General features: G+C 36.0%; 1 protein-coding gene across 1 annotated transcript in view; it reads right to left on the bottom strand.

Moving 5' to 3' along the window:
- The window catches only part of LOC104246226 (brefeldin A-inhibited guanine nucleotide-exchange protein 5), a 58,598-nt gene extending 40,491 nt beyond the window's left edge, over positions 1-18,107 (bottom strand). The window contains exons 1-11 of the mRNA XM_070150128.1: positions 17,709-18,107; positions 9,008-9,080; positions 8,401-8,650; positions 7,800-7,921; positions 7,585-7,643; positions 2,808-2,865; positions 2,641-2,725; positions 2,309-2,515; positions 2,145-2,203; positions 1,970-2,039; positions 1,826-1,894 (exon numbers count right to left, since the gene is read on the bottom strand). Coding sequence (XP_070006229.1) covers positions 1,826-1,894; positions 1,970-2,039; positions 2,145-2,203; positions 2,309-2,515; positions 2,641-2,725; positions 2,808-2,865; positions 7,585-7,643; positions 7,800-7,921; positions 8,401-8,650; positions 9,008-9,080; positions 17,709-17,820 — 1,164 coding nt within the window. The 5' untranslated portion in view covers positions 17,821-18,107. The remainder of the gene's footprint in view (positions 1-1,825; positions 1,895-1,969; positions 2,040-2,144; positions 2,204-2,308; positions 2,516-2,640; positions 2,726-2,807; positions 2,866-7,584; positions 7,644-7,799; positions 7,922-8,400; positions 8,651-9,007; positions 9,081-17,708) is intronic.
- Positions 18,108-27,618: the final 9,511 nt, after the last annotated feature.

Raw genomic sequence — 27,618 nt, 5'->3', positions numbered from 1 at the left:
AGTTCGGCATAACTTGTAGTGAAGCTGATCACTCTGTGTTTTATCGGCATTCTGCTCCTAATTTATGTATTTAGCTGCTGGTTTATATTGATGATATTGTTATTACTGGCAATGATCAGGATGGTATTACCAAATCTGAAGCAGCATCTCTTTCAGCACTTTCAGACTAAGGATTTGGGCAGATTGAAGTATTTTCTAGATATTGTGGTTGCTCATAACCCGTTTGGCCAAGCTGCAAAAATCAGCTTATTTTGAGAAGTGCTTTTTTTCAAAAATGCTGTTTTCAAAAGTACTTTTGGTGAGAAGTAGTTTGTGTTTGGCTAATTAATTTGAAAAGCACTTCTGAGCAGCAATTAGTATTTAGCCAAGCTTTAAAAAACTGCTTCTAAGTATATTTTTTTCAAAAGTGCTTCTCAAAAAAGTGCTTTTGGAGAGAAGCTACTTTTTTCTGCTTCTCCAAAACTGCTTCTGCTTCTCCTCAAAAGCACTTTTTTTCCTTCCAAAAGCTTGGCCAAACACCTCAATTTTTTGCCAAAAGTGCTTTTGGCCAAAAAAAAAAGCACTTTTGGCCAAAAAGAAGCTTGGCCAAACAGGCTATCAGTCTAGCTCGGGTACTGTTATTTCACAGAGGAAGTATGCCTTAGATATTCTTGAGAAGACATGAATGATGGGATGCAGACCTGTTGACACTCCTATGGATCCAAATGTTAAGCTTCTGCCAACACAGGGAGAGCCTCTTAGCGATCCTGCGAGATATAGGAGGTTGGTTGGCAAATTGAATTACCTCACACCTGACATTTCTTTTCCTGTGAGTGTGTAAGTCAGTTTATGGATTCTCCATGTGATAGTCACTGGGATGCAGTTGTTCGCATTCTTCGGTATATAAAGTCAGCTCCAGGCAAAGGATTACTATGCGAGGATCGAGGCCACTAGCAGATTGTTGGGTACACAAATACTGATTGGGCAGGATCACCTTCTCATAGACGTTCTACGTCTAGATATTATGTTCTAGTAGGAGGTAATTTGGTCTCTTGGAAAAGCAAGAAACAGAATGGAGTTGCTCGATCTAGCGCCGAAGCAAAATATCGGGCCATGGCTATGGCAACGTGTGAGCTAGTTTGGGTCAAGCAGCTGGTCAAGGAGTTGAAGTTCGGAGGAATCAGCAAGATGGAACTGGTGTGTGATAATCAAGTTGCTCTTTATATTGCGTCAAATCCTGTGTTCCATGAGAGGACTAAACACATTGAGATCGACTGTCACTTGTCAGAGAAAAGATTCTCTCAGGAGGTATTGTTACAAAGTTTGTGAAGTCAAATGATCAGCTTGCAGATATTTTCACTAAGTCTCTTACTAATTCTCGTATTAGTTACATCTGTAACAAGCTCAGTACATATAATTTATATGCACCGGCTTTAGGGGGAGTGTTAAATAGTTAGTAATATATAGTATCCTACATCGAGAAGTAGATACCTAGTATTATGTAATCACTGTATATAAATAGGGCATAGTATAAAACTTTAGACATAATTAATAAAACTTTTCCGTGTTATACTCCTTGCTACTTTCTTGACAAAGATCATCAGTTTTTTAGTTTTCAATCGTTGATAAGTTCAACATCTACAGTAATTAAGGGCATTTTAGTAAACTTAGTAGTTATTGTACAGTGCAATACAGTCAAACCAAGCAAGAAAAATGTTATTAACAACTATAAACAATACAACCTATCCAAACATAATTTCAAACACCACAATAAAACACAATATAAAACAATACACTGGGAAACGATAGGAAACAACAATCAAACAGGCCGTAAAAGAATGCTTACCTGAAGTAGCTCCAAGGACAAAATGCGTGTCTTAACAGTAACTTCATCATTGTCTTCCTTTATGCCCATCTGCAAACTCGTTTCTATCAAAACAAAGTCCACAGATTTCCTAATTACCTTGCATCAATGACAAGTCATGCAAACCTTGCAAAGGGTTCGGAAAAGAAGCAAGGCATCATGCTGTCCAGGACTCATGCTTTCGAGCTCAATTCCTCTGGTTAAAGTTATAAATTGTCACACAATTTGTAAAATGTAGTTAAACATCACCGCAAAACATGTTTGCTTTACAAGAATCATGTCCTCAACCCTGAATACATACCTTGTGACCTTTTCACCATCTTCAAGCTGCACGGCTTTCTCAAGAGCAGCCTCTAAACCCTACATTCCAATGAGAAATTATAATAGGTACTTATCATAAGCTTTTACATGACAATACTGTAATGGCGTTAGTAAGAATGAAGTTTCAGATAGTATGCAAAACACCTTAATATCAGCACCACCAACGAAACTTTGAAGTTCCTCAACTGATGCAACAGATGTATCTTTAGCCTGAATAATGTTAGCTGCATCTTCCCCTTGTGTTATTTCTTCATTTTCCGGATCATTACATGACACTTCCTCAACCTTTACGTTTGACCCATTAGTATCAGTAGTTTCTTGGCGAGCAACAGATCCAGATGAACTAGAAACCTGAATTGCAAGAAGTTATTAAGGGTCTATATAGTAAATTCATGGTTCCCCATCCCCCCCCCCCAAAAAAAAGCATCCCAAAGAAGAAACAAAAAACCGGTTCAGTTCACGATTCATTCACATACCAGATCATTTTCCATCCGTCTGAATACAATGCTAAGCATCTGAGTTAGCATGGCTTTTGATGTTGCTTGGTTTATTGGACTTTTGCTAAACAGACAAAGCAGAGACATTATTAGCTTCAATTGAAATTAAAGCTTAATCACCTTCAGATAAAGTATTAAGCCAATACCTGTTAAGAGCAATATTGTAACACACCCTAATAACTCCGAGCAACGATTCCCCGTGTACTGCATTTTTTGACAAAGCATACATAGAAAAAATGTGTAAGGTCTCCTGCCTGCCAATTACAGAGAGATCCCACTCCCTTCAATTTTTAGTGCATACAAGCAATAACTGATCAATGTTCTAGGCAATAGCTTTACGAAGGGGGACACACTAAGGTATCCCGAAATGTAGTACTCTCTCAGTTACATTGGAAAAATGTTGCTAAATGCCCGCTTGAGGACAGTTAAGTCATGAAACTATGCATAGTGCAGGTTGAGAGCTATGTCTCGCTCGCTTAGACAAAACATAGTGCAGGTTGAGTGCTATGTCTCGCTCGCTTAGGCAGAACTTTAGTACAAGCACCAAGGCACTTACATGTGCAACTCAATGCTCACAGACTATCTTTCAGAGGGGAAAAGAAAACCGGAAAAGGATCAAAACTGTCCTTGTATTATCTGATATAGAACAATTATACCCTCCATTAAAAGTTGATATCAAAACTACCCCTGCCGTGACCAATTTGGCTCACTTATACCCTTTTCGACTAGCAGACTTAGTTTTTGTAATTTTAAATTTCAAAAAATGCCACATGTCCCAATTAATAACTTGTCCCCTCTCTTTTTAAGAGATCCCCTCCCCTCCCTAGTGGTTACACCCAACCGCTAGCCCCTATTTAAATTTTACCTTTTTTTCTCTTCTTCTTCCTCACATAGTTCAGCATCTTTGAACCAAATTGTTTTTTTTTTAATTTCTTTTTTTCTTCTCTTTCATCCTCTTTTCTTTCTTCTTCCTCTCTCTTCAATCTCCATCAATGGCAAATGATTGAGCATTTTCTTTGGAATTTTTTTTTCAGTCGGATCTCAACCTTGGAAGTAGTGAAGCTCGTCGGTTGGAAGTATAATAGTATTTCAATGGTTTCTACTAAAGACCAACAACAACAACAACAACAACAACCCAGTATAATCTCACTTAGTGAGGTCTGGGGAGGGTAGTGTGTGCGCAGACCTTACCCCTACCCTGGGGTAGAGAGGTTGTTTCCAAATAGACCCCTGGCATCCTTCCCTCCAAGAACTTCCCACCTTGCTCTTGGGGAGACTTGAACTCACAACCTCTTGGTTGGAAGTGAACTATGATCAATGATCTCAATTGGTAGTGAACTATGATGGTTGATTTTTTGGAGGTGAGGGAGCTTTTGGGTGGCGGAACAATGAAGAAAGGGTGACGGTGGAGAGGAGGTATTGGAGGAGATAGGGCGGTGTTCCGACAATAATGAGGGGTGAAAAAGATGGTACAACGTCTATGGCTAAAGTTGGAGAAGTTGTAGAAGATAAAGATGAGGGTAAAAATCTAGAGAGAGAGCTAAAGGAGAGGCATGCAATGGTGATAAAGGAAGTATTTTAGAAGAAAATTAGGTAGGGAGAGAGGAGTAGTAAAGAAAAGGGTGGTGGAGCAATGGTGCTATAGTGGTTGAGGGGTGGTGTTGATGGAGTGTGCCACTGATGGAGGTTGAAAAGAAATGAAAAAGAAAGAGTAAGAAAATAAAAGAGAAGAAAAAAAATAAAAAAGTAAAACAAAATCAGGGGCATGTGGTCAGATGTAAAAGTGAGGGAGGGGAGGGGGCTCTAGTAAAAAGAGGGGTAATTTGGACGAAAAAAACATTTAAATTTTAAAAATATCCAAAAATTAAGTATGTGAGTCGAGTGTATAAGCAAGCCAAATTGGTCACGGCAGGGTAGTTCTGATACCAACTTTTAATGGAGGATATATGTTCTATACCAAATAGTAAAAGGACAGTTTTGACCCTTCTCCGATGAGAAAACTAATCACCACTTTGAACTTAAAACAGCATTTTCACATTTGAATGAGAAACATACAATGGCTGAATTTGAGTTTTACTTCATATGTTCAGTCGTAGTTTTCTTCAATTCTTTAGTCTATAACATTGTTGATAGTGTACATTGTTATGTTTTTGCTGCATTACTTGGTACTTAATTTTTTGGCATGCACTTATGTTCAGTAAAGCGTTCATTTCAGTCACGCTTTGTGCTGAAAGTCCAAGCAGGTCCCTTAGACTTTTCTATGTTATTTGCATATTGCATTGAACAAACCATGTATGCTACAAAATTTATCAGTAAATGGATTATCTGAGTAAAAGTTAGTAATACACTTAAAAATTATGCTGCCTTTGTCCCAGATAACAATCCCAGTTTGGTCTAGCACGGAGGATAAGAAAACAGCTGAAATCTTTAGTTTAGTATTTGCTAGAAGAAGATTTGAGGCTTTCTGTTTAACACCTAATTTTGGAATATATTAGAGAAAAAACAGCCAACCAGTGGTTTGACTACTCTTTGATACATAAGACCCCATTTTCGAAATCGCTTCAGAACGTAAATACCAATAGAAAAAAAGAAAAGAATGCCATGTAATATGAGATCTCATAATTAGAAAATTTTACTAGAAAGCAAACATCAAACTAACTTCATTTAATTATTTATCTTTTAAGGTTCAAACAATATCCAATTATATTAGATTTAGATAAAGGTGCGTACATGCAAGTAAAATTTATCATTTTAAATGTAAATTTAAGAACAGTTAACAGAGAATGCTATGTAGTATGAGATCTCATAATTAGAAAAAGTTATTGAGAAATCTAGAAAGCAAACATCAAACATCCAACTATTTAGTTTAATTATTTATTTTTAAGGTTCAAACAATATCCAATTGTATTAAATTTAGATAAAGGTGTGTACATGCAAGTATAAATTTATCATTTTAAATAGAAATTTAAGAAAAGTTAACAGGGAACATATGTGAACACAGTTAGAGAAAAGCATTAACTTTTTGGATGATATTTTGAAAGGTAATAGAGCTCTCATTTCAAGGAAATTGGCACCATTTTGTGACAGAACCAAAAAAAACCAAAACAATCTTTTACAGCATAGATAGAGTATATTTCTAAAAGACATCAGAAAAAGATGGGGTGAAAAAAAGTAATATTAGCTCATATTAGCAAAGATTTTGCATGGACAATAGAAGTTTAGAGCATAAGAATTCTAGAATAAATAGAAGACATATGTTCCATGCAAGTTTAGTTAACTTAAGAAACGTGAAGTGAGGGGATATTAGATAGAATTGTGGTGCCTAATTGTTGATAATTCCAATACCTAGTCGTAATGTTCCAGGAAAATGGTATAGTAGATGAAATGTATCATATGGAATTAAAATAGGATGGTTAAGGGGCAGTTTTATGAGAGTATTTTGCGATAAGAGAATATCTACCAAAGTGAAAGATAAATTCTATAAAACAATTGTAAGTCCAATAGTGTTAATGTTGGATCTTCAAGGTCCAACATATCCACAAGACAAGTATCGTAGAAAAGGATAGATGTGTAATCATACCAGATTAGACAAGATTGGAAATTCGCATAGATCAGATGTATCATTTAGAACTAAAATAGGATAGTTGAAGTAGAGAACTGCTGCGAGAGTGTTCTACGGTAAGAGGATACTTACCAAAGTGAAAGACAAGTTTTATAGAACGATTGTAAGATCAACAATGTCATATGTGATCAAATATTGGGCCCCCAAGTCCCAATAATATCCACAAGATGAGTGTCTTCGAAATGTGAATGTTTAGATGGATGTGCGATCATAAACAATTAGACAAGATGAGAAATTATCACATCTAACAGAAGTTACATGTAGCACATATAGAGGATTAAATGAGAGAAGCTCGCTAGAGATTGTTTTGTCATGTCCTATGTATACCTCCAAATGCACTGGTTGATAGGTGCAAGAACATGATGATTGATACATGGAAGGAAGTTGTCCTAAAGACCTAAAATCTTTGGAGTCGCTGCAGGCTTAACGAAAAATAAAACATAACGGAAGTAAAGTTTTATTATAAGCATTACCAACTAGTTGGGATTAAGGCATGATCATGTCGACACACTTACATTAGGCCCAATATTTGCCCGGAGTCTTTTTAGTTTGCTTAGAAGTTTGTATCTTTGTAAAAAGACACAGAAACTCTAAATTATTGAATATTGAAAGAGGTCCACATGGAATGAATAGGTAGCGAGGATTCATACAACAAACTCCAACTAGGTTGGAGTTTAGGAATAGTTGTTATTTTGTTGTTGGAAACAAAAAAGGACTGCAAGTTACAACTTTTTATTATAAAAAATAGAAGCCAAGGACAAACTAGATGACTCATCGAGATGGTAATAGTGGTAGATAAAAGGAGATAATGGAGTGTAATATAATACTACTCCATCTCATCTTTTTGTGAGAAGAATACTACTCAATCTCCTCTTATATGACAACTCTATCTCATTTTATATGGATTTTGATTTGACATGGAGTTTAACAAATTAATTTAACTAATATATTTTGTTAATAGTAGTAGAAGAAAATTTTAAACTAATAATTGATATAGCGATGTAACATAAAAGTTCAGATTTTAACTACAAAAAGAAATTTGACTTATCGAAGGTCATGAAAATGAATGGTGTCAAAATTATGGGACATTGCAAAATTGAAAGATAGATGGGACAAACGAAGTAGCAATTTATGCAGAGTTGGATTTCTACTGATATAAAACTTTCACATTTAGGAAACCAGTCAAGGAAATTGGGGACGAACTTAAGATGGATGGGGGTCAAGTAAGTTGGGACTAGACTGGAGAGTAATTAAGAAAAAAGAAAGAGAAGAAAGGAATCTCTCTTTCAAAAGTTGCATACCTCTAAACTTGGTGGATGCTACAGCAGTAAGAAGTACCTTCAAAACCTGAAGAGTTGTACTGCATAGAATTCATCAAAAAGTTTATCACTCCATATACATTGAATAAATATATCAAATAAAAGAGGCATATATCTAACAGGTGGATACAGTTTCCTCATAACTTAACATAAAGGAAATATACTCAAGAAAAAATCTAAATAGAAGAGGTTTCTACCTATCGGGTGATAAATTATCCACACAACCGCAGACCCTGTTCAGGATGTCTGTAAATAGTGTCACATTTTTCCCACCATCCAAACCAAGATCTCCCTCTAAATGATCGTATGCAATGAGTTTCTGCAGATATCAACAGAGATTTATTCCGTGAAATTTAGATAAACTTTATGAGGATCTTTGAGCACCCACAACAATGTTCTTAAATCTTCAACGTAAGAAAATACAAAGACATCTGTTGTTTCAATACGCAATGATTGGAATATACAAGTAAGTTATTCATGTTCAATCAGGCATTTATATAAGACAGGTACTAGAAAGACTGGTACAAATGACTCAACCATGAGGAGGGAAACAAATAAAGAGCAAAATGAGGTACATGACAGATGTTTAAATCAAATTAAATAGCTGCAGTTCAATAGTAATCAGTCCCCTCCCCCTCTTTAAGCTCCAGTCATCTACCTAAGTTTGTAACCAGGATGATGGCAAGAAATTTCAATAAAATGAAAAAACTAAAGATGCCTAGCCTAAATAATAACGAAAAATAAATTTCCAAGTGCCAGGGCCCAAAAGAGCACTAAACAATAGCATCAAGGACCTACATGAAGACAATCCAAAGCAAGCTCCATGATTTTTCCATTCTTCGTCTCAAAAGCAAGCCGTAGTGGATTTAACACGAGTTCTGCCTGTGCTTCGCTTAAAGTATTGCCAGCCTGAGCTAAAGCTGTCACTATCGTACCACTTTCGCTTGCTGACCTACTGACCTGTTCTGTACCCTCACCACTAGGTGAAGCAGTAGTTGAGTTAACTGACACTGATTCATTTTTCGGAGCTTCTGTATCAGTAGCAGAACTGCAAGACAGGTGATTCCACGAGCATTAATTTACAAGACATATCGAGTTAGAAAAATTGAAGAAAAGAATAATAGAACTAGAGGCTTGGCCCAGTCAACTAATGGATTAGAAACAGTATCCAAAAATGAAACTGTGATCTCATTTCTACCCAAAAAAATCATGTAGCATTCTGAACAGTAGATTACCCATTGCTCACAGACTAGCCAATCAAATCTGATAAGCTAAGGTAATTTTTCAATGGCATGACATTGAAAACAATATATGAGCTGAGCTAATAATAGAAGGAAACTGAAGAACTTGCAGTTGACAGTTGGAAGATAAAGTATATAAGAGGAAACGATGTGATATCACTCACCTCTGGTCTACAGCTGACGATGCTGCATCACCCTCAGTGGGTAAGCTTTGCTGATTAAATGCTTTTGAATTGTCTGTAAAGCAGATGGAGTTGCAATACGCATTAAAATCAGAAGAATTACTTCATTTTAACAAGGGCCAGAGGCAGAAAAGTGTTCCAAAACAAGCAATTCAATAACAAATTTAGCATAAAGACATGCAAATGACCAGATACAGACAAGCACACAAATATAGAAGACAAATGCAACAAAATCTACATAATTCAACAATGCTGATTTTTAATAGGCCAAACACAGACTGTAAAGCAGCTGCAATGTTTTTCCATTTAGACGCCTAAACTAAGGTTGTTTCCCATTAGACGCCTAACATATGTCCAAAATGTGCCTATTAAACTCTTCACTCTAACTAGTGAAAAGATAAAAAACATGAGTTTCACTCCGACGTGGCAAAATAGTGTATGAAACAAAGCCATGTGGCTTTTAAATCTAACAAATCCCAAAAAAAGGCTAAACAAATGGGGTCCTCCATAGTCGCCCATTTGCCTGAACAAGAATGAACTCAGCGAAATTTCCAAGTTATTATGAAACACGCATTTCACGTTGAGTGTGTCGATACTTTCATGGCAATGGATAGCTCATCCAGTCCCAAAAGTCCCCTGTTACTGCCAGCATCGTACAACGAAGAAATGGACACAGGGGGTACAATATAGTAATAGATGTGGAAGAAGCCAAGAATCAAATGTTGTTGTAATTGCCAATGAATACTAACAGCAGCCTTGTGTCTGATGTTCATTGGCCATCTCGGCAAAAAAAAAAATTATTTTTTGAGAAGGTAAGTAGATTGTGTATTGAAAATGCAACAACTTAGCACCAACTTGGTGCTAAGACAGTACAAGAGACAGTTACCCTTCTGTACAATTGCAAAAAAGAAGGATATCTGCACACAAAAAGAAGGTCCTAATCTTTTAAAGAGTCTATGAAATCTAACATACTATTTTCATCCTTTACATACTAAAAATTACACCAACAAGCCAAAAGCCATAAACAGTTGTATTTAAGTAGCTGTACACTAACTTTCTTCCCTTCAAAGCATCTCACATTTCTTTCCTTCCATATACTCCAGCATATATACGCAGGGATTGTGTTCCAAATCTTCTTTAATGGTTTACTAATGCCCCTGGCATTCCAGCAGCTTACTAAATCTTTGACTGTATAAGGTAGAACAGTTGTAATCTTGAAAAGATGAAAGAATAATGTCCAAATTTGACCAGCCACTGAGCAAAGCAAAAATAGATGGCTGCCACTTTTCATTTTTCTATTACAAATGAAACACCTGTTGCATAACAACACTCCTCTTCTCCATAGATTGTTATGAGTAAGGCATGCATCATGAGCCACCAACCACATGAAACATTTAACTTCATATGGGGCTTTAGTATTTAGATTTCTACAGTTGCTTACATGGCCAATTGCTAGAGCTAACTCCCCACTATTGAGGGTCTTGTAGCATGCTTTTACCGTAAATTTGCCATTCTGTTGTCCATTCCATACCAAACAACCCTCCACTTGATCATTGAGGGATACCATCTCTAAATCTTTCAATAGGAGAGCAATTCTGGAGATTTGCCATTCAAAACTATCTCTTCTAAATGAAATGGACCAAGTGTTACCACTCCAGCACTGAGAGACAAGATTACCCAAGTCATGTCAACTCAACATGTATCATGAAAAAACAATAACCATCCTTCTTTCATTGTTATTGTACGTCTGCATCTTGGTGGCCAAGTTCAATTCCTAAAGGTCCGGGTTGGTCTACAACAGTACGGCTTATGCAAGAGCTTTGAGAAGGCTGATGAAGGCACTAAAATACTAAATAATCTTATTAGGTCAATCTTGTCGTGGAGCTCTATGAAAAAGGACAGCCCGATGCACAAAGCATCCAGCGTTCACGCAGGGTTGTGGAGCTCCATGATCCAGGATAAAAGAAGAAAAGAAGGAGTACTTGATGATGAGTATATTTTTAAGGCCAAATACATAGACATACACTTAAACATGTCAAAATTTTCATTTAGCCACCCAAACTAAGCTTGTGACCTAGTGAACACCTAATTTATGCTTAAAAACTGATAAGAGAATATAATATGTATAGTTCACTCGCCACTAACGTGGCAAGAAAGCCAATGAAGGAAAGATACTTGGCTTTTTTCCAAAGGAAAAAGAGAAAAATAATTTTTGAGCCAAAAAAGAAGAAAATATTGATCTTTTCAACTCCCCTACCAGATTATTCTTCATCTTCCCCAGAACAACGTATTCTCGTCTTTTTCACCATTGAAACGAGATCCACCAACAAACTAACAAAAAACACTCACCAATTGAGATAATGCCTATAACCAGCCTTTAACGTCTTCAAAATATATCAATCTATGAACTTTCAGTTTTCAGTCTCTAAGATATACCACCACCATGTAAGGGAAAGAAACACCCAAAGTCTGACCAAATGATAAAGAAGAAGATTTGTGATCAGGTCTTAGGGTTTTGCACAATCCGTGTCAAGATTGAGAAGTGAAGCTAATTAGTTCTGATGGAGTTGAAGTTGTAGGCCATGTTCAGAGTAATTTCTCCTCTTCTTCGAAACTGATCTCGATCTGAAGAGAACTGAACTCCAAATCTAAAAATCGAGTAATCTAAGCAATACCAAAAACCAAAATAATTGCAGGAATATAAATCATTAGCTAGAGCAAGAAAACCAGCGGAAATCATAATTGCAAATCCACCCAGTGAAATCATGTAGTGGAGAGGGAGAAGTTTTTGTTTCTTTTACTGCAGGAATTTTTTCATTAATGCAAAAGCCCCAAAAAAGAACAAGACAATCAGAGGAAGGAAGATGTGTGTTTTGGGCGAGTTCTGATCATCATGAAGAACAAAATGGAAGATGGGTTTTATTTTGTTGAGAGAGATGAGACAACAACATCAACAACAACCCAGTAAAATCCCACTAGTGGGGTCTAGGGAGAGTAGTGTGTGCGCAGACCTTACCCCTACCCCGAAGGAGTAGAGAGGCTGTTTCCGAAAGACCCTCGGCTCAAGCTCATCCGAAGGAGTTGAGAGAGATGAGAGATAAGGAAAATTAGATGAGGAAGAAGAAAATACATGTCAGCTTATTTTTTCCACGTTCATGCGCTCAATAAATGTGATATCCACTCTATGTGCCATGTAGGCACACATCATGCATAGATCAGGTGTTCAATAGCCACAAGCTTAATTTAGATGGCTATATGAAAAATTCAGACAAGTTTAAGTGTATGTGTATGTATTCAGCTTACGTTTGAACTAGAAACGAAGATATATGCTAAAAGAATATCAGAAGAAATAGGTGTGGAGAAAATATCCTCCAATGGTAATATAAAAAACATAAGACGAGCAACAATTTCTGTTCTACAATTTCCTCTAGTTTCATTGCACATCTACACTCCCAAAATACCCCATTATTGTCAAACCACAAAGAAAAAAAAAAACAGGAAGGTTACATTCTACAAGCCAAGTCTACAGGCCAACCAAAGGAGTTGTCAGAATAGGCGGTTAAGTAATAGAGTTCGTATCAATCAAATTGGCTGAGGAAAGTTTGAGCAAGATATTAACTACAGCAAGGCTTAAGGGGTGAATTCAGGATTTCAGTTCCAATTTGAGGAACCAGGCGGATTTACACCTCACTCATTTTCGTTATGCATATGACTCTTTAATTTTTGGGAACCAAATAGGGCACAACTCCTTATCTCAGAGTTTCTAATATTCTTGTTTCTTTAAGCAGTGTCTGAGATCCATATAAACTTTTGCAGAGAGGGTTCTTTACCCCATGAATGATATCCCCAATCTACAGGAAGGCACTGGAAAATTGGGTTGCAACATTGGCTCTTTCCCAGTTAAATATCTGGGCATTCTTGTGGGTGCGAAGGCAAAAGCCACAGCAATTTGGGATGATATATTGAAAACGTGTGAAAAGAAGTTAGGTACTTTTCCATTGGAGGTAGGTTGTGTTGATCAACAGTTGCCACCACTTTCGTTCACAACGATGTTACGACTGTCGAGGTTCTGTTTCCAATTGAAACTCAAGCAGACGGAACTAAACATACAAAGAGAGCAACTCAAACTAAATCCTGAGAGAAAATAAAAGATTAATGAGATAAGGTCTATAGACGGTAAGGCAAAACTTAGAAGGCTTGAAAGGAAGAGCACTGTATTCATTCCTCGAATAGCATCCCTCATGGAGTGCTCACACTTAAAGGTAACAAGTTCAAATCCTCTAGATCTACCTGTATCCCAATCATTGTTGATCTTCGAGTCGAGTATTTTGTCGAACTGGAAAAAAAAGCCTCTCCAAGTGTTTGGATAGTGGTAGCACTTGCAAGCCCACCATCAAGGAAAAAAAATATTTGTAAACATGTTGATTGAATTTGGCAATTTTTTGGTTCCAAGAACAAAAAAAAAAATTGCAATTTGATTGGTTGTAAGATTTCCTATCCCAGATAGATGATGATGAGTACTCTTAATAAAAGGCACTTAAGTAGTCATTTCATAAATAGTTTCTATTGCTCATCAAACTCATAATCATGTTACCTTCTGTTTTTCAATACTCAACTCTCGGACCTTAGGTTATTGACTTAGGAACTTCTAATCATATCAACGATAATAAATCTCTTTGACCTATTAACTTTTATTCTCAATAATCAATATCTTTCGACAATCATATCTGCCAATAGATTGTGATGATAACATAACAATAGTAGATCGAGCTCCCATCTTCTAATCTTGACTTTATACTTTGTCCTTCATGTTCCTAATTATTCTTTTAATCTCATTTTAGTTAGTCATTTGTCTCAAACACATAATTGCTCAAAAATCTTTTTTAATAACATTGTTGTGGTACTACATTGCTATGTAGGATGAGTGATTAGAAATGAGCGTAAGTCACATAGATATAACAACCTCAAATCTTTCAGAATCATCCCCAAGTTGTTCAATTGTCAAATTTCAGGAGATATTGCTTCATGGAGGGGAATCCTAATTTATCCGATCTTCAGAATATAGTGTATGTTTTATCAAACTTCTCTATCATAAATTAAGCGTTCTATCAACTTGGTTAACATGCTCATTCCACTTCTCGCAAAATCCAATGGTAGAATTTCTGCAGTTCATTATGATGTTTGGAATCTTAATCAAGTTAATTCCATTTTAGTTTCCACTATGTTGTTAGTTTCACTAATTATTTTATTCCAGGTGCAATTGGATTTTCCTTAATGAAAATTTATTCCCTACTTTCCTAAAATTTTATGCACTAGTACAACCGAGTTTATATTAAAATTTTGTAATACTAATGTGATAAATGACCAAAACTGCATGTTTTTTAGTGTATTTTCATCTCATTCATAGTGTGAGTTGCGAGAGATTACATGGCTTTTGAATTGAAATATGTTCATTACGTGTTTCTTGTGTGTAGGAGTAAGTTTGGATGATAAGTGATCAAAAGATGACAATTTGTTGCAAAAAGGTGGAGATGGAAAGAACTAGGAGCTCGTCCAACCTCGTGCATAGCACGAAAATAGACTCGCAAAAGGAGACAATTAAGTGCACAAAACAGTAAAGTGAAGAGAAAGCGCAGATCGCTTCGCGGAATGAAAAAAAAAACTCAATGGCTGGGATCTTATCTGCGAGCGCGCAATGCGCGAGTGTAGATGCAGATTTTAGCATTCTTATCCGAGATTGGATTGATTAGTTTCGCCACATACAAACCTTAATTAATATAATACATCCTAAAACATCTTTTTGAAGGGGAGAGACACTACTTTGGAGTGACAAAAGACTTTGGATAGGCAAGAACATATGCTTGGAGCAAGGAAAAGGGTTCAATTCGCGTTTCCTTTCTTCTTTTTTCCTATTTCCCAATTTTATGAATTCTAGCCTTGTATTTTTACATACTAGCATAAATACCTAAACTTCTAATCTAGGGTTGTGACTGAACTTCTTGGAGGATGAATTTTTGATACGTTTAATATAATTGAGCCTTTTTATTTCTCTACTTGTTCAACTACGTGCTTATTTCAATTGATTAAATGGCCATCAATTGTACATATTCATTATATGTTACTCAAAAAAGAATATGTATTTAGGTGGTTGTCGAACAACGTCACTCCTAAGGTATATGAGAGATCAATACGGAGTGTTTAAAAGTGGGATTAGAGATAACGAAACTTTGACGTGGTCATAGTGAACGGTGAGAAAGTGCGAGTTAGCGTAATTCGAGAGAATATGACTAGTAAATTATTGTAGTTGCTCGAGAGAGAATTACGATAAGCCAAGTGCTTGAGGCCAGTAGAGAATAATTAAGCGGAATTCTAGGAAACGTAGCGGAAAGGATTTCGAAAGGTGGGAAAATCATAACTCTATGTCTTTTCCAATCGTATCCACAACCCTTAGTATCTTTAGTAGATAATTTTACTGCTTTTAATATTTGTTAGTTAATTAGTTAAAAATAAAACTCTTAGTTTTTTTAACTTAGGAATTGTTCAAGCTTGTCTTCTTAGTGATACTGAACAATTGTAGCTAAGCCTTAGTTCTCTGTGGGATTCGACTCTGGATTCTTAGACCGGATTATGATTTGCAGAGACCGCTTATCCTTTTTAGCACTAGAGTTTGGCGTGATCATAATGTATAAGAATATTTCTATTCAACTTCCTCAATTTACGAACTCTCATGGCATGATCCATCAGAAATCTTTTCCGTACACCTCAGAACTAAGGTGGCTAAGGGGAAACATAGATTCACATGGCTTCCTCAACCATCCAACATTAGGTTCTAGAAACCATTTTATTTATGCATCTACCTCCATATTTCCTTTCTCCTTTTTTTTTTGGGAAACATATGCTTTTAAAACATAATCCCTAAGAAAGATAAAATAACTCCTTGTACTCTTTAAAGTAACCTCTACTACATCGATTCCACACCACTCTTCACTTATTACCGATGCAAGCACCTAATCATATCCAACCCTGAACTACGTCCAACAGGTGTTATGGAGTGTCCCTTCCATGTAGTCGTTCATTGTTATTCATTCACAATGGTTTAAAAGCAAAAAGAGCAAAAAGCGACAAGGCCTATTGGGTTCAAGCGAATATGGAAAAGGTTAAGTGCATACTTGTTTAAAGTGAAACATAAGTTTAACAATAATACAAGAATCACCACACAAACTAAGCATTTGGATTTTGCAAATAATATTTCAATTTTGCTAAATATTTAATCTTCAACTTAAAATAGAGAATTCGAAGTTGAAAAAACTAGTTTGATGAGTAATGGTTTTCACTCACAAAACTTCACTTATCTTCAAGTGAAAATTCATGCTTGAACACAATTTCAACTTCAAAATACTCTTTTTTAACTTAGCTTCTAATGTTCGTTTTATCAACTTCAATCAAATATTGTCAAAATGGGGCATTAGTACTTATAATGTCAAATTGCAACTAAGTTAACTTACCTCAGGTCAAGAGTACAATAATGACAATATTAATCCACTTAGTCAAATTAAACATCATCGAAATGTAATTACAATTAAGCCACATAAGGTTAAATTCCATTTTCCATCTAATCACTCATCAGGGGCGGCCTTTCCATAAAGCAAGTAAAGCAACTGTTTTAGGCCTCATATTTGTGAGGGGCCCCATTTTTTTGTTACACCTAATAGACTATGTATAAATTTAAAAAAGAGTTAATTATGTAAAGTGAAAAACTTTGATTTCTTTCTTAATCAAATATAGAGAAGAAGGATTTGCAACTGCTATGATTTCTACCAAGGAAATTGTATTTGAAATGGATATCGAACGCAAATTTCGTAAGAAACGTATGATATATAGCAAGTAACAATTTGATGCGAATGTTGATAATGAAATCTCAAAATCTTTCGAAGAGTCTTTGAGAGTTGATTACTTTTATACATAATATGCAAGGTTATTTTTTCATTTCAAAATAGATTTGAACAATTCGAAACATATGAAAATATTTTTAGTTTTGTATTTGACAGTAAAAACTAAGATCACTAGATGTTGAAAATTTGAAAAATATATTGCCTTAATCTTGAATGTTCCTTAAAGCATAATAATCAATTCGATATTGATGGTCTAGATTTATTTTCTGAATTAAAAGTATTAAGAAAATAATACAATTAGAAGATAACAATTTAATTGATACACTTAATCAAATAAAAAGATTTAATTCTTTTCTAAATGCCTAAATTGCTTATGGAATAGTGTCCATAACTCATGTTATGGTCGCTTCAGCGGAAAGAAGTTTTCAAAATTAAAATTGATAAAATCTTACCTAAGAACAACAATGTCACAAGAAAGGTCAAATGAATTAGCTATATTGTCAATTGAGAAATACTTATTAGAAGTTATTAATTATAAGAAAATTATTAATAACTTTGTATCTAAGAAAAGCTTAAAAAAATAGACTTCAAATAAATAATTTAAAAAAATTAAAAAGTTAAGGCCCCGGGGTAAAGTTTGGCTTTAGGCCGCAACATTTGTAGGGCCGCCCCTGTCACTCATAAGTGCAGCAAAACAGAAAAAGCGTGAAGCTACCTCCAAATTCAAATGCAATAGGTTGACAAAATCAAACATGAATAAAAACAAGTAAAAGAAAAGGAAGATACAATACCAATATAGGATTGAATAGCTGTTTGGAGAGCAGAAAACTTTTTATTGGAACACTCCTTGAGCATTGATTCCAATGCTCGAGTTATGAAACCTCCCGCAGCTCCACCAGTCATTTTCTCTTTTTTTTATTGGTTTTCGCCTGACCTACAGAGATCTTTAATCAACGGGATCAATTTGAAAGCATCAATGCGATCCTGTGGCACTCGATCTGAATATCTACGATGAAAGTGTTCTTCTTTTTAAAACATTAGGACAGCAAAAGAGGAATTGTTGAGATCTCGTCGGGAAACCCAGAGAGATCTGAAAATGGAAGAAAGACTGGGAAGGGGGTTCAGAGTGCAGACCGTTCCACCACCTCCGGCTCCGGATCTGTTTTAAGTGACAAAAAGGTGAAAACAAATACTACCGTGTTTTTTACTCTCTTTATCTTATATTTACAGGCCTGGCCATCACTTGATTAACCAATTTGTAGGTTCAGCTCGGATGTGGCATAATTAATTGATTTTTTAGGCGCAAATTGCAAATGTCGTCATTTGATTACTGCTATTTAGACTTTAGAGAGTCATCGAAATTTACGGGAGAAAATAAAAAATAGCCACTTTTAACCATTATTATTAGAGTTTAGTCAATATTAAAAAAGCTATTAATATTTTGCCACTTTTTTCACACGGGAAAAAATTGGGACAAAAATAGCCCCAACCAAAACATAGAATAACTCTAGTAATCGGTGCTGAATTTCAAAAATTAGACAAATGAAACTCTAGTAGACTATACTGGAGTTCAAAAAACCCTACATGTTAAATTGCAGCATATTATAATAGAGCTCATGACTCTTAACAGGTGAAAAAATATACTAGATTTTTGACTTTAAAACTGAATTGACTTTCTTCATAATATAAAATGTGTGACCGATGATCTTTCTTGTATTGAACAACAAGAAAGTTCTTCGACGAATGAATACAATTTACAGTAGCTAGATTTTCAAGTAAAACGTGAAGAAAACTCCAGCATTGACGAAGGAAGTTATGACATCATTGCTTGTTGCTTGTGTTAGCGATGACTCCTTGCTTATTCTTCTTTCATTGCAAAAAGATCCAGTGTGTTCTCCGATTTGCTTTTCGAACTTTAGTACATTTTTGAACCTACGGGAATCTCTGACAGCGTGAGATGCGTACACTAAATCAAACTTTTTTGGTACGAAAATGCACCTGAAGTATGAGCACTCAATTGTTGAACTACAACTGTATTGGTGAAATTCGGCCCCACCATGTGGCACGTTAAAATGAAGACATATGGAGGATGAAGTTCTGAAGTTAGGATAAGGACGCATAGGAGCTATGGTCGAAGCCACCCTTTTTATTCTAAAGCAGAAGTAATCGAAGGAACGAGCGCCCAAAGCAGGTCAAACATACTTGAAGGCGCAGTCAACCGCACCCGGACCCCACTAGAGATCGTGGCTACCGACCTTTACGTCAAAGCGTTTCCCATTAGCAAAGATCTCGTTCTCCCACTAATTGAACCCCTAAAATGCTAACTTAAAGCTCGAAACAACAACGCTCCATTCGACTATATATATCCTACTTATATCATTTATAAAGCTCATCTGAAAGCAATTACAATACTACAAAAAAGGCCTTTGGCAGCAATTATTTAGCGGCAATAAGGCAATGATCGCTAATAAATTCTTTAAGTTTAAATATTAGCGGCATATGACCATTAGCCAGTAAAAGATATCCTTTTACCGGCAATAAAAAATAATTGCCACTAAAAAATTGCTAATTTAAATTAATCTTTTATTATTTTAACTATCCCTCCCCACCAAAAAGAGAAAATATTTCCCTCTAATTTTTTGATACATTTTATCGTTTTCCTCCCCAATTAGAAAACAGTAGGACGAAAAAACTAACTCACTCCCCAGTTGAACGAAAAACAATAAAACATCGAATCCTAAATCACTGCTGAAAAATCCTAACTCGTTGTTGCGTCAACGGTGTGTCAACGGCAGTGCGAGTGCGTCAACGGCAGCCCATCTTTTTCCCAGGTAAATTCTCTTCTCTTCGATTTACAGTAGAATCGATTTATAGTAGAATCGATTTCTATCTTGAATCGACTTCACTGCCGAAAAAACCTAACTCGCTACTGCTTCAACGGTAATGTGATTTACAATGTGTCAACGACAGTACGAGTGTGTCAATGGCAGCCTATCTTTTTCCAGGTAAATTCTCTTCTGTTCTCTTCGATTTACAATCGATTTACAGTAGAATCGATTTACAATAAATTAACTTCTCTTCTTCCAATCGATTTACAGTAGATTTTGTATTGATGTTGGTCGATTGATTTACAGTAAATCAGTTCCCAACTCGTTGTTGCATCAACAGCCTGCCGTAGTGCCCGTCCATCTTCTTCCCTTGTTAACTTCTCTTTTCCCCCGGTTAAATCAGTCGCTTGCAATCGATTTACAGTAAATTTTGGATTGATTCTTGTCGATTGATTTACAATAGATTCTGTGTATATTAATCTGGTAAAAGTCATGTTATTATTTGGATGTAGAAAATCCTGATTTAGGAAGTTTGTTTCGGCCGCTTATCTCTTATATCTAAATTTCTCTTATGTTATAAACCAATTTTTGGGAAAGAAACTCAAATAGTTGCCGAGGTTAATGTTCTTGTACATGGGATTCGTGTTCTGAATGAAACGATATATGTAGCATGGACATAGATTTTCAGATCTTTTAATAAGCATGGACGCCCTTTGTTACTTTAAGAATGACCTTCAAATGGTGTAAAACAGGCCCTCGGCTATTCATATATTAGATTGAACTTTGTTAAGTTCTTAGATAAAGAATATAAATATATAGAGTACCGCTGAGATATCTTTCTGATTGCAAAATCTATCTATTGTCAAGACTTATTCTTTTCCATGTTAAAGGTCCATGTCATGGGCGTGAGGTTTGCTAGAGCAACAGTTATGAATAATCTATAAATTAGTGTACTATTGAGTTAAAAGAAATAGCATTCTTGCAATAATTTTTAAATGATTATGAACCTATACTTATCAAAACATTTAAGGTTTTAGTTAGAGTAGTAGTACAGAATTCCATCCTTAAGAGAGAATTTCATTAAGCTAGTAACTAAAGTAAGGTACACAAGCTATCGTATTTTTGTTTCTTTTCTATCATGGTAAGAAATGATTGCTTATTCTAATTCATACAATGATATGATAGACATTGCATCTTAGGAACTTATATTTGCTTAGGAAAATTTGATTTTAAGAGGTCAGGTTTGGGTGTAGATTATTAAATAGGTTGTGAATTTGTGAAAGTATTGCTTTTTTGTGTGTTTGCTAAGTCGTTAGTGATATTTGTTTGTTGTTAGATTGATAATCGATTGATTGAATTGATTCCTCTTATGTTCTGATGTTGTTTTATAAATTGGTTCCTCTGTATATTTCCTATGGCTACTTTTCACCATATAAAAGCTCAATCTCCAACAGGACATCTCAACCACAGTAGTTCAGTCGTTTGTTAAGAAATAGCTTGGGCTGTTAGCAATAGTCAGAATCCTTCGACAGTCAGTACCCACTAGTTTGTTGGTAGTAATAATTAGATTTCCAGTCTTAAAAAGTTGTATAATTTATAAGTTTAATAATTCTTTTCTTAAAAAGTTTATGAACCAATTTGGTGAAAATCGACAAGTTGTCTTTAGCTAGATGTCTTTTTCATATTTACATGTTTGTTCTATGATGACTATGATTTGCTTATAAATAGAAAAATATTACATATCGATTCAGCCCCATGTATGTCACTGCAATCATTGTCGTATAGTTAAAAAGTTCATACCCTTTTAGGCTTTGCATAATTTGATGAAATTTTCAAGTTTATTTACTTTGTCTCTTTCTTGTCATGTTTGGTTTAAGTAATCTTTTATGGTCTTGGATTTAGCTCTTGAGCTAACTTTTGAGATTGAGTTAGGTCCAAGATCCATTTCACATACATCGTATCGGAGCATCTTCAGTTTTGGTGGCAATTTACATAACTTATGCTACTAGCAGACGGCTTACACAATCTGGTGCGCTGCTCTCCCCACGACCGTTCAAGGCATTGCTCCTTCTCTCAGGATAGTTCAGATGCCGCTTCTTTCTCTGGTGCCTTTTCAGGCGTCACTCATCTCTCTAGTGACTGTTTCTTACCTCTTGTGGTATCTTTAAGATTGAGTGGTGCCCAAGGCTCGGTTTACCTAACCGTTTGCAAAGTAGCACGGGATTGGAAAATTCTGCCCCTTCAACTAATCCTGCAATTCTATGGTCTATGGATTCTATCCACTATCACCGAACTCGTACTTCTTAAAATTGCTTTATCTAGTTCCCACTATTAACAAAGTCTTCATTTATCTGGTATATGATTGATTTTGTCCTTACAGTTACTGTGGATCCTTAGAGCCAATGCCAATTCCAGGAGGTAATATTGGTCTTGCCCATGCCTTATTTGTATCCAAGAACCGAAAAATCCCTAAGATACGGATACAAACTCGTCAATTGGGAAATTTGCTGGATAAGTGGATTATCATTGCGGTTGATTCATGGGATCGTTTGTCCCAATATCAACCCGGTCACTATGTCAGGACAGTTGGAGAAATAGGTGATAGGGATACTGAAATAGAGGTATGTGGTAAAATGTCATTCGTTCTCTTTAAAATTAAACTGATTATCCTTCTCTACCTTTTCTGTCATGTACTTTTGAGACTGTTTGTTGTTTCTCTATTGTGGCTTTTTGTTGAAAACCTTCAATTGCTAAGGGCGTTCTTGTCCTTTGCTTGTAGCTACCTTTATATTATTTTACATGCTTAAATTATTAGAATTTTATTTATTTGTTGATGTTGATAAATAATAGTCATGCCTAAATTTGTTCTGTAATCACTTTAGGTGGTATTAATAGAGAATGATATAGATGCTAGACCATTTTCTGCTCAAGTGTTGGCATGCTTGCCGCCGTTACCTTGGTTTGTATCTCCTCAAGATTTGACAAATCCTATTAGACAGGATTTGCGTCATCTACATATATGTAGTGTGGATCCTCCTGGTATGTTTCCAAATTTAACTGTGGTTTGCATCTTCCATTTAACTGTAGTGCCCGCATTTAGTTTATGTCAGTATAGATGAGAGGTACTTTCTACATGTGATATCAATCTAAGACAGAATTTTGCTTTTTCGCGACGCAGGATGCAGGGATATTGATGATGCATTGCGCTGTATGCCTCTTCCAAATGGAAATTTTGAAGTGGGAGTTCGTCATGTTTGATTTCGAGATCTTTTGGTTACCAATATCATCTTGTTAGAAGTCGTTGATTGGAATAGAAAATTTCGAAAGAATTAGGTTCAAATACATTTCCTGGGATCCTTTTCCTTTCAATCTATAAACATGAGAATTGTTGAAGTAGCTCCGTGGCCCATGTTACTGGGGTCAGAGAGTAAGCTGGCGATGCTTTCGGCTACTGGATTTTTGCCATTTAGGATGCAACATCCGGGCTGCTTCGCCTAGCAACATGACACTTATTGCTCTCTTCTTCCTGCTTCATCTAATGAATTGTCTTCACTAATAGAAAGATAGGATTGTTTGCTTCATAGTGTCGATATATCAAATAAAGGCCCCTGAAACTATTTTTCGCCGCGTCTCAATATTGGAATGGTGGATAATGAATGAGTCTGTGTATCTAGTCTTAATCAAGTGAAATGGTTGTCAATTGGATCTTTTTTTGACTTGAATTTTCTTAAGATGGTAGAATCAGGCTGATCATGGTTTTGTTTAGCATCTATCCATAGACATGATTGAGAAATATATGGAAGGAAAGGTTATTTGCCGTTTGTAGATAAATCTTTATTTTCTGGTGGGCATAAACAAATATTGTGCAGTCATTAGTATTTTGGATTTACTTTGAGCCTATCAATATTGGTCAAATATGTTAGTATCAGCCATTAGAGTCACCAGTTAAGAGCAAGCACTATGGTGTTAACTGCTTCGTGAAAGTAGTCCTTATTATGCCAGCAAATAAATATGCACATGTACATATTTGTCCCTTTAACCATTCATAAATTTATACTGCATTAGGTTGCATGCATGTGTCTTTCAACATGTTTGCACATAAAATATTGTATTTTTCATTAGTAAAGAGTTAAGTACTTAAAAGTTCACATAAGAAATCTTCCACTCAATCTCAAAAGTATCTATGTTCTTTTAAAAGTTTCATATACGATTGTCTTCTTAGTATCTTTTCTACATAATTGTAGATTATTTTTGGGGGAGGGTGGTTGAGATTTTAGTTATTTCTCTTAATATTTCATGTGCTGAGTGCTGATGTTTTCTTCTAATTTCGATGCAAGGGATTGAGTAGTCTCTTTGATAGCAATTTGTATTGTCTTATTCTTTTAACGGTAAAGAGAACACATAAAGAGAACTTGAAGAAATAAATCAAGAATCTTAAGATACAAGGTTATACCAAAATACTTGGGTTGCTAATGTGGAGGTCTCTGCATATGTTCTCTTTCCAGATTTCTAGTCCAGAAAAATATCATTGCAGATGATTCTTCTAATGAGGTTATACAAAGGTTAGAACAGAAGATAATCGAGTTAAAGGAGAAACAAAATGAAGAAATAAATATGATGAAACAAAATCAGGAGTGATGCAATCAGAATTACTCCAAATGAGATAACTCAGGCGCAAATATGCTCCTGATGCATCTATGCCTCAAAGTAGCAATGACACCTCAGGTGAACAAGTAACTCCATTTAATAAGCTTTAGACATTTTTAATGAAATTCTAATTATATAAAAGTATTTTTATCTAACATGTTAATATTTGTTAGATCATTAATGCCAATAGTGGACATGAACGAGTGCCACAAACATCAAAGATGCCTAGTGTTGCTGAAAATGCTCAACCTCCTCATGGTACTACTCATCTTTGTCCTTTCGTCGCTATTATTTGAGTTTTCTTCCTTCGATTTTTATTAATTTGTTGTTGTATTTAGGCTTACCTTGAATGCTTCTTGCTTTTATATTTCCCTCATTATTGTTGATGTCGCAAAGGTTGTGAGAAACTACCATTTTCCCAACTATACCATCCGGTCGACTTAATCGTTTTTCACGTATCTTTCTTGCCAACTTGACTTACTACTTAATTTCTTCCTATTTGAACTATAGAGCATTATTTTGCGAATTTGTTTTGGTTATAATTTGATGTACATGTTTGGTTTCAACAAATTAGACAAGATTTTTGTAGGAAACTCCCGAGACAATTGTTTTGAAGCTCTTTGCAGTACTTTGATTTTTTCAATATGTGATGACATGACAGTAAATTGGCTTACATAACGTGTGTTCTGGTTCTGCTAGTTTTAACTAGAGTGCCTCATGGAAATAATTACTACAGTTATCAATTGGAATAGCTGGAATTAGAAAATCTTGTTAGTACATTACTTGTATTAGTACATTACTGGAATTAGGAATTTGCCCAACACCTGATGCAATAACTACAGTAGCATCTAAACGAGTTGCTTGCACAGCTAATTCAAATACCTTGACGTCAAATACCTAGTAGCAACCCCTTCATTCACTTTGCCAATAGGTTTAACTGTGGAAGCTTGAAATTATGCATTTGAAATATTGTTCTTACCTGATAATTCTAGCCCTTGTGCATTCGTCTTTGAACCATCTGAGTATGCAATTTTATGTGGTGTTGGACTATCCAAAAGTGCCCTATCATGGTCTGTGTGATGACCCTCTAAATTGAATTCTGTGCTCCGAGGCCTTCAAAACCTCTTTTAGCATCACCTCGATTTGTGTGTGCAGTCCGGGCGCGTAGCCGGATAGCTTATATGTGAAAATTTATGGAAAATGATAAATTTTGACTATAAAATAAGTTAATTTGACTTCGGTCAACGTTTTGGGTAAAAGGATCCGGACTAGGAAAATATGGGACTTGAGCGTATGCCCGGAATCGAATTCCGAGGTCCCAAGCCCGAGAAATAAATTTTTTAAAGGAAATTATTTTCTGAAATTGTTTAAAGGAATTTGAAATTAATTTTAATTAGAACATGTTGGTATCGGGCCTGTATTTTGCTTTTGGTGCCCGCTATAGGTCTTATATGTGATTTAAGATAGCTCTGTTAAGTTTTGTATGAAACGGAATCCGTTTGACATGATTCGGACCGTAAATACAAAGTTTGATGCTTTAAGAAGTTTTGAAATATTTCATCGATTTTGAGGTTTAACTCGTTGTTATTGAGGTTATTTTGGCGATTTGACGGCACGGATAAGTTCGTACGATGTTATTGAGTTAGTACATATGTTTGGTTTTGATCCCCGAGGGCTCGGGTGTGTTTCGGAAGGTTTTTGGAACTCAAAAGTTGCAAGTTTTTACTGTTCAGTGCCCAGGGATGTTACTCTTCACGTTCGCGTGGTCCCTCTTGCGAGCGCATAAGGCAAATCTCCCAGGTGCCAGATTTCTTCTTCGCGAACGCGAAGTTTGAGACGCGAACATAAGGCTGAGGGGGGAATACCCTTCGCGAACGCATCCATGCACTCGCGAACGCGTAAGGTTAAAGGCCTGGGGAGGGGTCACCATTTTGTGCACCGCGAACGCGTAGGTTTGAGGAGCCAAAGCTCCGCGAACGCAAGCCGTCTTCCGCGAACACGAAGGTCTGTCAGACCTAACTCATCGCGAACGCGATGACCAATTTCGCCCAGTTATTTTAAAAGTCCAGAAACAGTAGCCATTACGGGATTTCTTCCAAAACTCATAACTTCTTCATCTAAACTCCAAATTGGGCGATTTTTGAAAGAGTATTCCACCACCAATTTATAGGTATGTAATCTTAGACTCATTTTCTTCAATTTTCATTAACACCCATTAGATTTCTAGGCTTAAATCATGTTCTTAAGGATAGAAAATTAGGGATTTGGGTAGAGTTAGGGCTTTTTGATTATTTGTGATTTGGACCTCGTTTTGGGGTCGAATTTTAGAACTAATTATATATTCGGGCTCGTGGGTGAATGAGTGATCGGGTTTTGGTCTGAACCTCATGTTTTGACCAAGCGGGCCCGAGGTTAATTTTTGACTTTTTGGGAAGAATGATTAAAAAGCTATAATTAAGCATTTGGAATTGGATTCTTAATTGTTTATTGATGTTATAAAGTCGATTATGTCTAGATACAATTGATTTGGAGCCGAATTCGAAAGGAAAAGTGGTGTTTGAGGCTTGAGTTGGCCGTGAAAGTTCGAGATAAGTGTTTAGTCTAATCTTAGCTTGAGGGATTAGGAGTTGTGTCTATTTGCTACGTGTTAATTGTGTAGTACGATGTATAGGCATGGTGACGAGTATCTATACGTCGGTGTCAAGCATGCACGTGGGTTTTGTATTATAAATTGTTATGACTCCGTCGTGGTTTATTGTGCCTCACATGTTATTATCATCATTGTTCCCTTGCCGGGATGTTTGTCTGATATTATTGTTCCCTTGCCGGGATATTGTTGAGATATTATTGTTCCCCTGCCGGAATATTGTTGAGATATTATTGTTCCCTTGTCGGGATAGTGTTGAGATATAATTGTTCCCTTGCCAGGATATTTGTTTGATATTATTGTTCCCTTGTCGGGATTCCTTGCGGTTATTATTGGCTTGTAAATGGGAGCGGGTGGTATGCCTACCACAAGATATAATGAAATGGGAGCGGGTGGTACGCCTACCACAAGATATAATGAAATGGGAGCGGGTGGTACGCCTACCACAAGATACATGAAAGGGGAGCTGCCTGTCACGAGTTACAGGAAATGGGATCGGGTTTGCACACATTTAATAAGATGTGAAAATAAAGTGAAATCTGCCTTTGCATTCCTTATTCTTGTTAGTGGTTGGATTTT

The sequence above is a fragment of the Nicotiana sylvestris genome, chromosome 6, assembly GCF_000393655.2.
Source record: "Nicotiana sylvestris chromosome 6, ASM39365v2, whole genome shotgun sequence".
NCBI classification, from domain to species: domain Eukaryota; kingdom Viridiplantae; phylum Streptophyta; class Magnoliopsida; order Solanales; family Solanaceae; genus Nicotiana; species Nicotiana sylvestris.
This window is presented reverse-complemented; position numbering and strand designations above follow the sequence as displayed.